The sequence below is a fragment of the Gambusia affinis genome, linkage group LG17 (assembly GCF_019740435.1).
Source record: "Gambusia affinis linkage group LG17, SWU_Gaff_1.0, whole genome shotgun sequence".
Lineage (NCBI taxonomy): Eukaryota > Metazoa > Chordata > Actinopteri > Cyprinodontiformes > Poeciliidae > Gambusia > Gambusia affinis.
In genome coordinates, this window is record NC_057884.1 from 1,588,851 (window position 1) to 1,602,274 (window position 13,424).

The 13,424-nt window shown below is 37.1% G+C and overlaps 1 protein-coding gene across 4 annotated transcripts in view; it reads right to left on the reverse strand.

The window, feature by feature from the left end:
- The window catches only part of slc12a2 (solute carrier family 12 member 2), a 71,457-nt gene that overhangs the window by 4,078 nt on the left and 53,955 nt on the right, over positions 1-13,424 (reverse strand). For 2 of the 4 annotated variants that reach the window (XM_044096595.1, XM_044096594.1), the window contains exons 21-26: positions 12,961-13,008; positions 12,233-12,355; positions 11,000-11,111; positions 7,757-7,843; positions 6,681-6,816; positions 15-82 (exon numbers count right to left, since the gene is read on the reverse strand). In XM_044096595.1, the coding sequence (XP_043952530.1) occupies positions 15-82; positions 6,681-6,816; positions 7,757-7,843; positions 11,000-11,111; positions 12,233-12,355; positions 12,961-13,008 (574 nt within the window). The remainder of the gene's footprint in view (positions 1-14; positions 83-6,680; positions 6,817-7,756; positions 7,844-10,999; positions 11,112-12,232; positions 12,356-12,960; positions 13,009-13,424) is intronic. The other 2 variants (XM_044096597.1, XM_044096596.1) reach the window with 1 other exon arrangement.

A 13,424-nucleotide genomic window follows, 5' to 3' on the forward strand; every position in this document is an offset into this window, starting at 1 on the left:
GAATGCTGGCTTACATGACAATGAGGTTGGCAGTGCTGGAGTGTTCCTTCAGTAGCTCATTGAGCCTGATCTGACGATTGGTCTGGAGAACAAATACAACACACAGTTAGAAAACCTTCCTCTAGATCACTCAGACTCAGGATGTGGAGGGCAGGACAATCTCACAGATGGAAATTGATGCATTTCATCATTTCATTATGCCTTTTTGATGCTGTACTCCTTTATGTTTTCTCTGCTAATTGCATAAGCTGCGGTCATTGTTGTAGAATGATCTATAAATACAACAATCATCTAGGCTCTTCAAATTCAATGTGTCATGTGAAGACATCGAGAAAACAACTGATGGCTAGTTTGAAGCTTTGCAGTGATTTTAGGAGCTAGAACCAAGAACAGTTGTGACTGCAGGCAGTATATTACAAGTTAGGTGGGTTGCCAGGCTTTACATGGCTCTCTTCCCCCAGGCTAAGCGTTTCTTGTTTTTGTTTTTATTATACACAAGAAGAAGAAGAAAAAAAAAAATCACAATTCCTTATTTATTTATTTTTTAAAATAAGCCATATTGCAAGCATTGAGCATATCACTGGCAGGGCAGAATTGTTCCTGATAGTTGATGAACTGATCAGGGCATGAAGCTGAGAGCACACACCAATCACACCGCTGGCACTTCTACCATTAGACGCCTTGCATGCTGTCGCGGTTAGATCCCTGAAGTTGACCTTGGTGCAGATTGCCTCAATTGCACATCATGCTGGTTTTAATTTTCTATTCTTATTTTTTGAGTGACATGATGCATTGAACAGTGCCATATCAAATGTTTTGTCAACTTAGTGAGGCAGCAATGCTGCAAGCGGAAATCGGAAAAACCTTTTCCCTGAAGCTCAGGCAACCAAAACAGTGTCTGTCTCTGAAACTAAATAGACATGAAATGGAAGAGCTACTAAAGCCACATGAATTAAATCTTCCACTTGTCCCTCTTTATCCAGCAGATTTCTCATCATTCAGGGCCTGTCCAAGGTTCCATGAGGCCTTGAGCAGAATTTGATTTAGGGGCCCTTCTTGCTGCTAAAAAAGTCAGCACTACTAACAGCATTTCACATGGATTTAGTAAATTCTGGAAGAGGGGCTCTAGTTTATTTGGCCAACTGTAAAAGTGTAAAAGTGATAATTGTATTGTGATATTGTAGTTCCTGAGATGTATTTGTGAAAAGCAGCTCAAAATTAAAGATTAAATTTATGAGTTACCTTACCTCAGATTGAGGTAACCAAATAATCCAACTATGAAGACTGTTTAAGTAAACTTTGCCAGCTCCTTAAAATCTTAAATGTAGAAGTTCAATTAAAAGATTTGAAATGGTTTTAATTGTGCTGAAACCATTAAATCAAATTTAACAGCATTGATATTCTCAATAAATAAATGTTAAATTTGTACATATGTGGTCTGTGATAAAATGTTTATGAGGCCCCTGAAGGTCGACGGGGGCCACAAGCAGCTACTTAGTTCATTTTTGCCTTGGGCCGGTTCTAAATGTGATCAGCATTAAATCATGTTTTTAGATCCACTAACTGATTACTTAATTTTCATTTATCAGAAGTGCAAATAATCTATATTTATTTTAATTATATTTTTTCATTTGTTGTTCTTTTGACTATATAGTTGTGGGTTTAGGAATTATCAGTAAGGTCTTCAAGTAACATAACTGCCCAGTAATACGTCACATTTCCTGTCAACTTAACATCTTTAAATACAAAAACATGGTGAACTGCATCAGTGCCCCGACCACCGGGCTTAGCAAGTTTTCTGGGGGATACCCTGGACTGGCATGAATCAGAAACCTTCTGATGTCTGAATGCTGCCATTGATCAGATGAGTTTTTATCTGCTGATGTTCTGCATTAACTGGGTAAAAGCTGTGACATATTTCTGCAGAATGTTGACCAAGATGTGATTGAGTAATCTTGATCTTGTGACAGGATTGGTGACATTAAAAGTTAGTAGCAGGCTTCACCAGGACCTCGCTGTGTTTGAGATGACATAGAAGCAGAATGCTGAGTGTACTGCAGTGAATCAGTGTGTGATTCACTGCACCACACAGTGAATCACACACTGTGTGATTCATCAGAGTGAATCACACTCTGATTCACTTTAATGCATTGCATCAGAGTGAATCACTGCATCACTTATGGAAGTAAATATGTGCCATCAGAATTTGAATAAAAAATACCTCTGAAATTTGAATGTTGTATATTAGTGCTTACTTTTTCAGTTTTAAAATAAATTCAGAATATATTTTTAACCTAAAAAAAAATTCAATGTCATTATTTTTGCAGTAAAAAAAAATTCGGTGTAATTTTTTTTACATGGTTGCAATTTTCAGTTATTAAAAAAAATCACATTCCTATTTCAAAGTGATCAAATTTTCAATATACATATTTTTCACAGTTTAAATTTTCAGTGTTAAAAAATTCAGCATATAAAAAATTCAACTTTTCAAAATTCAAATGCAATATTTTCGTTGTCCTCCAATTCAACTTGCTCAAATTCGCCGTCTCAAATTCAGCGTCTAAAAATTCGCTGTCTCAAATTCAGCGTCTAAAAATTCGCTGTAAAAATGGCCAAGGTTACTTCAGGTCACAGACATTAGCAATGGATGTCCGATTCCAACATCCACCTAATCACGTGACACAACCGTCATATTGAAGAAATACCAGCATCACCCAGGCTGGCGACCATGGAGGCGAACGCAAACCCAACGGTGAGTTTAATGCTTTCATATTTCTATAGTATATTTTATTTTGTGCATGAAGCTTGATACATTATCTTAAAGCCTGATTTAAAACACGGGTTGGGCCGTTGTTAATCTTACACCGTGTAGTACCGGCATATTACATCTCGCTACCTCCTAGCACCCCCAGCCCCTCCCCGCTGTCCCACGTCCAATTTCCCCCGTTTTATTTCAAAAAGAAATACCATTTGGGTCAAGTCTAGAATCTTTAAAGAGAACTGATGGGTGGCGACATTCTGGGTTGTTTGTATGTTGTCTTAGGTGAGACTGAGACAGGCAGACTTAGTAAAGTCGTAATTTTTCAGGAGATGCTACCGCTAATATGGCTGCCTTGTGTGCTTCAAAGAGGGGCTGTGAACACTTTCCGACATTAATTATAACCACAACCCCATTCTGTTCAGCTACCGTATTGTTCAGGTGACTTCATTACAACATCATCCAAAATACTGCTTCTCTTATCTGACAATTGTTGATATACAATATTAATTTACATTCTTTTTACTTTGCCTAAAACCTCGTTCTGTTACCTAGCAACACTATAAACAACCGCCTTTGTTTTTTCAGTTGATTTTAACTAATTTTCAAGAAAATATATGCTTGTAAGTACATCTGTTAACTTATTTTAGATTAAATATCATAATTTAATTTAGATTACTGTGACTTCTCAATGCTGACCTACTGATGTCAAAATACTTTTTTATTTTACTGACAATTTTTTCTTTTTTTTTTTTCTTTTTTCTCTTTTCAAGGAACTTTTGCTGAATCATATTTTTGATAGACTCCGTGATCGTTTGGAGCAGGAAGAAGCAGTTTTATATCTGGGAAGAGTGTGCACAATCAAAGGTTTGTACAAATGACAAGTTTCAATATGTGATGCTTTTGAATGTCTATAGTAACATTAGCTTTGTGTGGTCTTCAATATGATGAGATTTGAAGGGCAGTTTTTAATCGTTTATTACTCCATAATTGAAGGACTGAGCGACTGTGGAGAGATCTGTGGACGGCTGTAACGTGCATCTATTATGACGTGCTACACTACCTTAAAGAAGAGGGATACCTGGACATTTCAAATGAAGCACTCCTCTTCTGTTGCCATTATGTCTTCCTGCCATGTCTGCAGGATGATCTGGATACTTTCTGCAGTGGCTGGGACAATCACCCACTTCGAACTGAAGCAACATGACTCCTAACCTGCTCTGGGTTCTTGGTTGTACACATCATCCAATTCCTGAACCCCACGGTGCCTTGACAGAGGTTATAAAGATTATAACGGAGGCTCAGATGTATTTGCTGAACATTTTATGTTCAGATTTTTATTTAATAACAATAGCTGAATAACGGCAAACGGCTGTTTGTAACCAAGCAACCAAAATCACCAGAAGGCAATCATGTTTTAACAAGATAACTATCACATTTTAATAAGATACATATGACGTTATAACATGATGGCGCTCAATTTTTTTTTCCTGTGACAGCAATACGCTTCCGTGCCAGTTTAAAAATTCACCATTTATGAAATGTAAAGCAAAATGCTGATCATGTTACCACAGAGGTGAATTTTAGTGCTTTTATGGTAGACATGTTAGAGAACAAAAATGTTCTAAATTTGTAATTTGTTTGTTTTTTTTCTTTACTCAAAAGGAACCCATTAGGTACATTTGTACATTGTTGTATTGCTTTACATTACTTGAATTATAAGAATCAGAAAAAGTTTTGTCTTATGTTGTTTATTTTCTAATACCTAAAGCATATATGAACTCATCTAAGTACATTCAATAAAATTTTGCATAAAAAAACAATTTCAGTTTCATATTTAAAACTGCCTGTACAAACAGTACTGACTCAGAGAAATGAAATATCTACTCTGAACATTGTGTTATTCTAGTTCCTCTAGTTTTGAATTTGACAAAACTAGAGAAATTAGAGTAACAGCAATGTTGTCGCTCTAATGAGTAATACATATGATCACATTTAAACATATGTATCGAACTTGTGATCTGACAAAAATCAGAAAATTGAATTGATTCTACATTTCAACAAAACTGTTTTGTTTTAACAAACTGATTCACAAACAAAGAACTGCTACAGCTTAAATGTAGATTTTTTTTTATTATTTTTATTTTTTTAACAGGTCAATCACTCAAAGCAAGCCAAAGCCAGACTGCGTAGAGGAAATGCATGCTACAAAATCCTCACTGAAAGAGTTGTAATTCCAGTAGTGACAAGGAATTCTTAGTGTTTTGTAGTTTCCACGAACAATCTCCACAGACAGACTTGCTGGCAGATTTTCCCATCCAGTCCAGAATTTCATCATGTCTCCTCTTCCTCCACTCCGTGGTCTTTCAGTTAGTAAATTAAGTAAGTGGCTTGCAGATTCAACAATAGCATCCTGACTACCCTGTAGTCACAAAATATATAAAAGACAAAGTAGCAGTTGAAAAAGGATTAGTTAAAAAGACATTTACACTTCATGAGAATGATCACTTTTACTCAGGAAAGCTCTGTGCTATAGGGTTCCCACCTTTCAGAAATTAAAATAAGGATCTAGCAGATGGAAAGTGTCATTCTATTTCACCAGAGAAACTAAAACTGCAGTACCATAAGTTTTAAAGAATAAAGAGACAGTATAATTTCTTCAGTTTCCCTCTTATTTTTTTTTTTTTAATTGCTAGCATTCATCCTCACTGACACTGTTCAGCCTGGCATGTGTGTCTTCCCTCTCCTGTATCTTTGCTAGGACATGGTAGAGTATCGGTTGAGGACGTTTTAAAAAGACGCAGGTTGAGAGCGGCTCACCACGACTGCTAACCCTCTTTTGCACCCTAGTGTTTCTAGGCAACCGTGACATCATCAATGGTCCAAAGCGTTCTGGGGTCCTTACTAGCTCCCGCCACATTAGCTGAGCTTAACATGTCTTGTGTTTTATTTTTGTAATTATTGTTACACTAAATGTTTATATGCATGTGATAGGCGTTACTGTCGGACATACAGAAATACCGAACAAATCGCGTCTCGTTACGGGGCGATTCCGTATTTTACGAAAGGGATGGCAATCCTACTGTGCTCTTCTCTCATTAAAATTATAGAAACTATATAAAACACAAATAAATCTACAATTTGTAAGATTAACAATGGCCCAACCCGTGTTTTAAATCAGGCTTTAAGATAATGTATCAAACTTCATGCACAAAATAAAATATACTATAGAAATATGAAAGCATTAAACTCACCGTTGGGTTTGCGTTCGCCTCCATGGTCGCCAGCCTGGGTGATGCTGGTATTTCTTCAATATGACGGTTGTGTCACGTGATTAGGTGGATGTTGGAATCGGACATCCATTGCTAATGTCTGTGACCTGAAGTAACCTTGGCCATTTTTACAGCGAATTTTTAGACGCTGAATTTGAGACAGCGAATTTGAGCAAGTTGAATTGGAGGACACCGAAAATATTGCATTTGAATTTTGAAAAGTTGAATTTTTTATACGCTGAATTTTTTAACACTGAAAATTTAAACTGTGAAAAATATGTATATTGAAAATTTGATCACTTTGAAATAGGAATGTGAATTTTTTTAATAACTGAAAATTGCAACCATGTAAAAAAAATTACACCGAATTTTTTTTTACTGCAAAAATAATGACATTGAATTTTTTTTTAGGTTAAAAATATATTCTGAATTTATTTTAATACTGAAAAAGTAAGCACTAATATACAACATTCAAATTTCAGAGGTATTTTTTATTCAAATTCTGATGGCACATATTTACTTCCATAATCACTCTATTTTACCATGCAAATAATTTTGCATGGTAAAACAACGAAAAAATATATTTTTGCAGCATTTTCCTTCCAAACCAGGGAATCAGAGTGTGTGTGCTGTGTGTGCTGGATGCAGACCTTGGCGCGGTACAGTTCCAGCTCGTTGTCTGTGATCCTCCAGGGTTCACTGTTTTTCAACCTCTCAGCTGCCTCCAGTTCCATGTTGTCTTCCTTCAGCCGATAAGGTTCAACCATCTCCTCAAAGGTTGCCACACTGAGTCAGAACACAGACTTTGTGGTTAAAAACATGATATAAGCTGCAAACTTCCTGGTACAACCACAGTTACCAGAATGTGACATCTGTATGATATTCTTTGAATGTAGGTTTAAATAATCATTTATGAGCAGTGATAAGCCATAACCCATGTCAACAAACATGACAGACAGGAAACCCTTCTGCTGCTTTTTAATGTCCCTTAATGAAGACCAACTTAAAATAATAAGTGAAAACAGGAGGGAGGGAAAGCTCGCATTTGAATCTTTAAAAAGCAAGAAATACTGACAAGAAACATATTCTGTCACACTTTTATACAGTTAGGAATTCTGGAGGATCCAAAGATTAGGTTGAGCTTGTTGTGAAAACACCCATTTGCTGGTAAATCAATGATGATGTATTTTCACCACCAGATGGCACCAGTGATCTGACCATTTTCTAATGAAACTGACTTTTAACACACTAGGTTTAAAAACCTTTAAACACAGCTGAAATCTGAAAAACAAATACCTAACAGAAGGTATTTGTTCTTTTAGGTACAAAAAGTACAAAAAGGCTTTTTAAACATTATAAATGTTTCAAAAGTCTCTTCTATCCCCATTTATGTGAACAACCTGCAGAATGTTAAGGCAAAATTATTGATCAGCTGACACCAAGCTCATGTAAGCACATGTTTGATGTGGACTTTATTGTTGCCCAGTTTTTAACTTGGCTTTAACTCATTGTGTCCTAAAGCAACTTTTAGAAAATCTAAAATATAAAGGTCAACCATAAAACAAAAACTCTACTTATTGCATCTCCAGAAAATGTTGAGTGGATGAGACTTTGAAAGTAGAGTCAGACATTAGAAGTGATCTAGTCAAGTACAGATTAAATGTTCTCAGAGCAAGGAGAGATGATGGTGAGGATGACATGAAAACGACTGAAAGAACAAACTTACTGCTCCTTCTTGGGCTTGGTGTTGATGTCCCCCAGCACGGTGATGTCAGAGAAGTCTATTCTGAACTTGCTCAGTAGAGTTGCCATCCTGCAAAAAAAAAGTCAGAGTTGTAGGTTTTGTGTTTTGTTGCTCAGAGCCACAGAGTTCACCTGGAACTGGTGCTCATTTATTTCTGCACTAACTTCAAAGGAGCAGAATGCCTGACAGAGTGAGGCATCAAAATAACATGATTTATGTTATCATTTCTCTGCCATCAACAGCTAATAATGCAAATATTGAATATTTCATGTCTTTACACCGACAGCTGGCATAGCGACTTTATAGTGGTGGCACCCAGTCTGTAGCTCCCGTCTACTTTCTTTTAGCACAATTTCAGCTTGAGGGAACCCCTGAGGTACAAAGCACACAACCAAAATGGAAGAAAGGAGTGGTGCGTGGTCCCTAGGAGACGCTGGGGCACCTTTTTGTGTTGATGGTGATAACTGCAGGTAAATAGTAAAGCTAGGCCGAATTCTCCATCTCAAGTAAGAGTGGAGACGATTTTTCAGATGGCAGGTAAGCTCTTAGCTTCCATGCTGCTCTGCTCTGTTTCACTGTTTACTTTTTTGCTGATTATCAGTTGTGAACATTGTGCTAATTTATAGATGTTTATGTATTTCTGGTTAGCATAATATTGCTGATCTGGATGAAAATTGCCAAGATTTCTTTTTTTTTGTTAACAATAATACTCTTGTTGCCTTGTTGAGTTTCTGTACTGTCATAATAATGTTAATATTTGGATATCGTTATGTTTGCTGGTTCAAATGATCGTTCTGATGAGATGTTGTACAGGGAGGAGCTAAAGTCCTATTTGCTGAATCAGGTCTATGAAAATCCATATGTGTGTATGTTTTTAGTTGTGATAATTTCATCCTGTACCATCCTGTGTTTTGGGAAGAAAGGTCTGCTGCTTGGTGCTATTAGTTGATTCTCTTCAGTTTTAATACACTTCAGCATGTTTGTTCAGAGTTAAACTTGCAGACAATCTTTGGTGTTTTTCACAGTTTTGAGTCTGATTCAGAGATGACAGTGATTTAATGATTAACTACTGTATATTTACTGAAGTTACTGAACAGGTTTTTTATTTTAGTTAATTTAATAAAATAGAACTGTAGTAATTTTCTTAACATTAATTTGAATCCTTTTACTGGAACAGGAAGGAAAATTTATTGGCACATCAACCTCACCAAGAATTTTTTTTACCAGCCACCTCTGGAAACAAACTACGGAAACACTTAGAGCCCAGTAAAGAAGACTGATTAAGAAGCAAATGAAGCAGTTAAACACATCCAAACGTAGATGAGTGATGCTTGATCTACTGGTATTAAAAGATGGAGTGAATGGAGGAGAAACAGTGAAGTGCTTTGTGTTTGTTCAAAGAGCCTGTCTGAAATCCTCTTTGTTTAAAACTGAGAAGAACAAAGTGCACCCAGTATTGTACAACACCGTAGTAAGGGTCATCCATTTATTAAAAAAAATATAATGGCACCAAAGTTTAGCAAATCTAGTCAATGGACAGTTTATTTTTACTAGCTTTGTGGAATCTAACACTTATCTTTATATTATAAATTCCTGGTGGGAACAAAGTGGAAATCTGTTCTTACAGGTTTACAACTTGTGTTGTCGGCTTCTACCATCGAGATTAGCATTCCTCGGTCTCGTTCTTAAATAAGTTTCCTTGGAAATCCAGCTGCTTGTTTACAGACTAAACAGAGAGTGCATGGATCATATCATCTATCCATCCATCCATCCATTTTCTGTTCACCCTTGTCCCTAATGGGGTCGGGAGGATTGCTGGTGTTTATCTCCAGCTACGTTCCGGGGGCCAGAGGCGGGGTTCACCCTGGACAGGTCGCCAGTCTGTCACAGGGATCATATCAATACAGAGTAATAAAGAGTTTTTATAACCATAAGATGGGACCCAGCTGGAAAACTTAAAATTATCCAAAATACCTAATTTCAGCAGAAACAGGAATACTGTGTTAAGGCATTAGAGTCTGCAGGAATTGCTCTGCAACCCTGACTGTCTCCAAGTATTTACTGTATGTTCTCTGGAACATCTGTCTAAAAAACATATCCAACTTCCCGTCTAAAAACATATCCAACTTCCTGTCTAAAAACATATCCAACTTCCTACTTTTCCTGTGGTCTTTTTTCTCTTTTCCCTCTAAGGTTTCAGACACCATTAAGTATGGGATCATGGAAGTTAGCAGCCTTGCAATAAAAATATCTTCATCTTGAACTCAGATTTGTGTTAAAGTCTTAATGATTAAACTAGACATATTGGAGCCCTCTGCCAGTCACCGACAAGACAGTGACCTCTGATTCTGATTCTTAATATAAATAAGGAAATATGATTTTATAGTGAAAAAGTGACAGCTGTAATGAAGTAACCCAGAAGAAGGCCAATCCCAGAAAAGACAGGATGTTCCCAGGATGTGTTGCACTCTTTCAAACACAGCAGCTTTGACGGTTCACCTTCTTGATTACAGGCCAAAATGCTATTTTTAACAATGAAGACTACTTTCCAAAAGTTTTGACATTATGTGATGTATTTTCTTCCTCTTAAGCTAACAAGAAAGAGCGTTTTTACACCAAGCAGCTCCTTTTAGTAGCATGAAACATTTGCAGCCCAAGTAACTTTCTGAAAACCATATAAGAGTTGCAACCATGTAGAGAAGCATGTAGAGACGTTTCTCCAGATCTGAGAGGATGTCTGATCAAAGATACACTGCCAACATTAGTAAGAAATGGCATCCATTCTTCAAACCTACAGGTAACTTGCTCCTGCTCCTATGGGAGCTGTAGATAGAACAAGAGATCCATGCCAACAACTCCATTTAGAGTTATAGTATCCCTTTTTATTAACTTGTTGAAGAAAATTACTTTAAAAAAAAAAACTTCAGTTGTATTTTCACGTCATTATTAATTACCCCAGAAGCAGGTGTCCAGATGTTTTTATGTAAACGATGTGAAAAAAAGCTATTTTTTTTCATATCATTTGTGGAACGAACCTGTCACTATTTTTAACAGTGACAGGTGTTAAACTCATAGACCTCAAAAGTGTGCTCGTAATCACTGAGAGCAGAACTGCTGGGAAAAAAGAACTTCATACTTTCAGTTAAATTCACTGCATCTCAACTGCTTTTATAAAGTCAGTCAGAAAAGCTGGAGTAAAGGGTAGGAAAAGTTGTCAGGGCTTACGCTCTGCGGTCATGATCAATCCTGTTGATTTTCCCTCCAATGAAAACACGGATCTTGCAGTCCTTCCACCTCTTCTTGTTGGTTAGCAAGTATGGGATCAACAAGGTCAGACCTGATCCAAGGAAAGCAAACCGATCAGCTTATACAAACCTGAAAACAACAAAACCTAATATCAAATCTGTGCATTTTTTTCAAAAGCACAGCACAAACTCATTAAGAATGTACTTATAAATGTACATTTAGAGTTTACATACTATTTTTCTGATTTATAATTTTCCAATAAACCTTACCTGTAAATCTGCACTGTAAAATTAATATAATAAATATGCAATAGCATTTATTTCACACTTCTTGTATTTTTATTTTGCATACCAAAATCTTCCTTACCGCTCAAAAGCGATGAGTCCGACTCGTAAATGATATTTAAAAAAGGGGATTTAAAATTGGGTGAACCGGAATAGAAAGAGATATGAATCCTGTCTACATCCATATCTGAAGTAAGAATAATTTCATCCACACTGCCTCGTAGGATGTTAATGGACTGTAGTAGTGACAAATGATGAGGATGACATGTGCCACAGGCTCATCATGTTTTTACACTCATCTGGAGTCTGGTTAGCATACAGTTTCTGTCAGCTCCATTAATGAACACAGCAATTACTGAATCTACTGGAATAGCTCAGGAAAGTTTCCTACATTTAAGATTTGTTTCAATAAACTTACAATGCAAATGTGATTTTATAAATTTAATTTTTAATGAACATATGTTTTTCTTCTGGATGTCAACCATCAATGTTTGGTTTAGTGCAAGTAGGGAGTGACCAAGCCCATGTTCTTATTTAAAAATTTTTAAGTACACAAAGTTTGTCTTCAGATAACTAAAATAAAAATTAAGCACTGGAACAGCTCCAGAAGGGAACAGAGAAACTTTAATGTACTGGTGCCCAAAGTCTGTCCTCTAGGGCCGGGATCTTGCATGTTTTATTTCTCTCCCTGGGGGTAGTAACAAGCTTTTCAGCATGTCAATGTTCTTCTTAGGCCTTCTAATGAGCCATCATTTAATCGAGGTGTGTTAAACCAGGGAGAGAACTAAAACATGCAGGATGCCGGCCCTCGAAGACCAATTTTGGGCACCGCTGCTTTAATGGGACAAGGTTCTTTTGATTTGTGGCTATAGTTCACTGATCTCTGGCTGACTTCCTTTGCTGGACAAGAAGTCCTGTGTTGTCTCACCTCCATCATCAAACAGCCACCAGACATCCACTGTGCCCTTCCCCTGTTTCTGCTGGAACTGCTGACTGGCCTCCAGCAACTTCTGGTCAGACACATTTAAAGGAACGGTTGGACTCTTCTTTTCTGTAAGGCAGACACACACACAGCACATCCAATCAGTAACAGCAAAGTGACAATTAAGGGTCAGAAAAACTCAGATGTTTAAAACTTTTCATATCCATCTGCTTATGTTGAGAACATTAGCCTTAGTGTGGAACTATAATGAATCAAAATGAAGTCACATTGAAGCAGAGAAGAAACACTGTTAACACTGAGGAGCCAACAGACAGCAGCTGAGATGTTTCTGACGCAGAATTAGGATCCTGGAAAAGAACCGTCACCTCTAAGGAAGGAAGAAGCTTCAGATACTTTGGAGGAACTGAAATGTCACAGAGAGATGATGACTACTGAGGATCTGAAGTGAGATAAAAGTCATGTGATGCAGCAGGACATCAGAGACTGAGTGGAAACCAGAAGAAGTTTGAGACTGATCAGGAGAAATGACTGTTCCCCAAGCCAAGTAGCTAGCAGGCAGAAGCACAGAACAAGCAGAGACTGAAGACAGAGACAGCAGGGTGCGGGGCAGATGAGAGAGGATGAAGCAGAAAAATGGAAGAAGAAAGCCAGTACACAGCAGAAAATCTCAGGGAGAAGAAGTTGAAGGCAACAAAATGAAAGGGGTCTCCTGCCTTTTTTCAACAGAGGTTGAGTTGTAGCTTTGCCATCTTCATCATCATCTGGGAAGTATGAAACAAAAGAACAAAAAAGAGAACATACTTAATGTGAAATGCTGATTTGATGAACCCTCCAAGTACCAATGATGTTTTGCTGTGCTCAGGAAGATGTTTGTTAATTAAAAAAGAAAAGAAAAACATCCACAAGTCAATTGTTTGCCAGTAAGTTACAATGCCGTAACCATGAAGTGAACAGAAAACCTAGGAAACAGAACAAAGCTCAACTGTTCTCCATGGCTTCTGGAAAATTTCTCGTGCCTGTCATGAACAATAAAAGCTGAAGCAGGAACTCTGAGCCAGAACTGCCTCGTTAAATCAAACTCCACTGCCTTTTGTAAGCAACAGCTATGGACATGTGAGTGTTTTAAATAGACATGAATTAGTTCTAATTCTCCACACTTCTATTTCATTAAGACTGC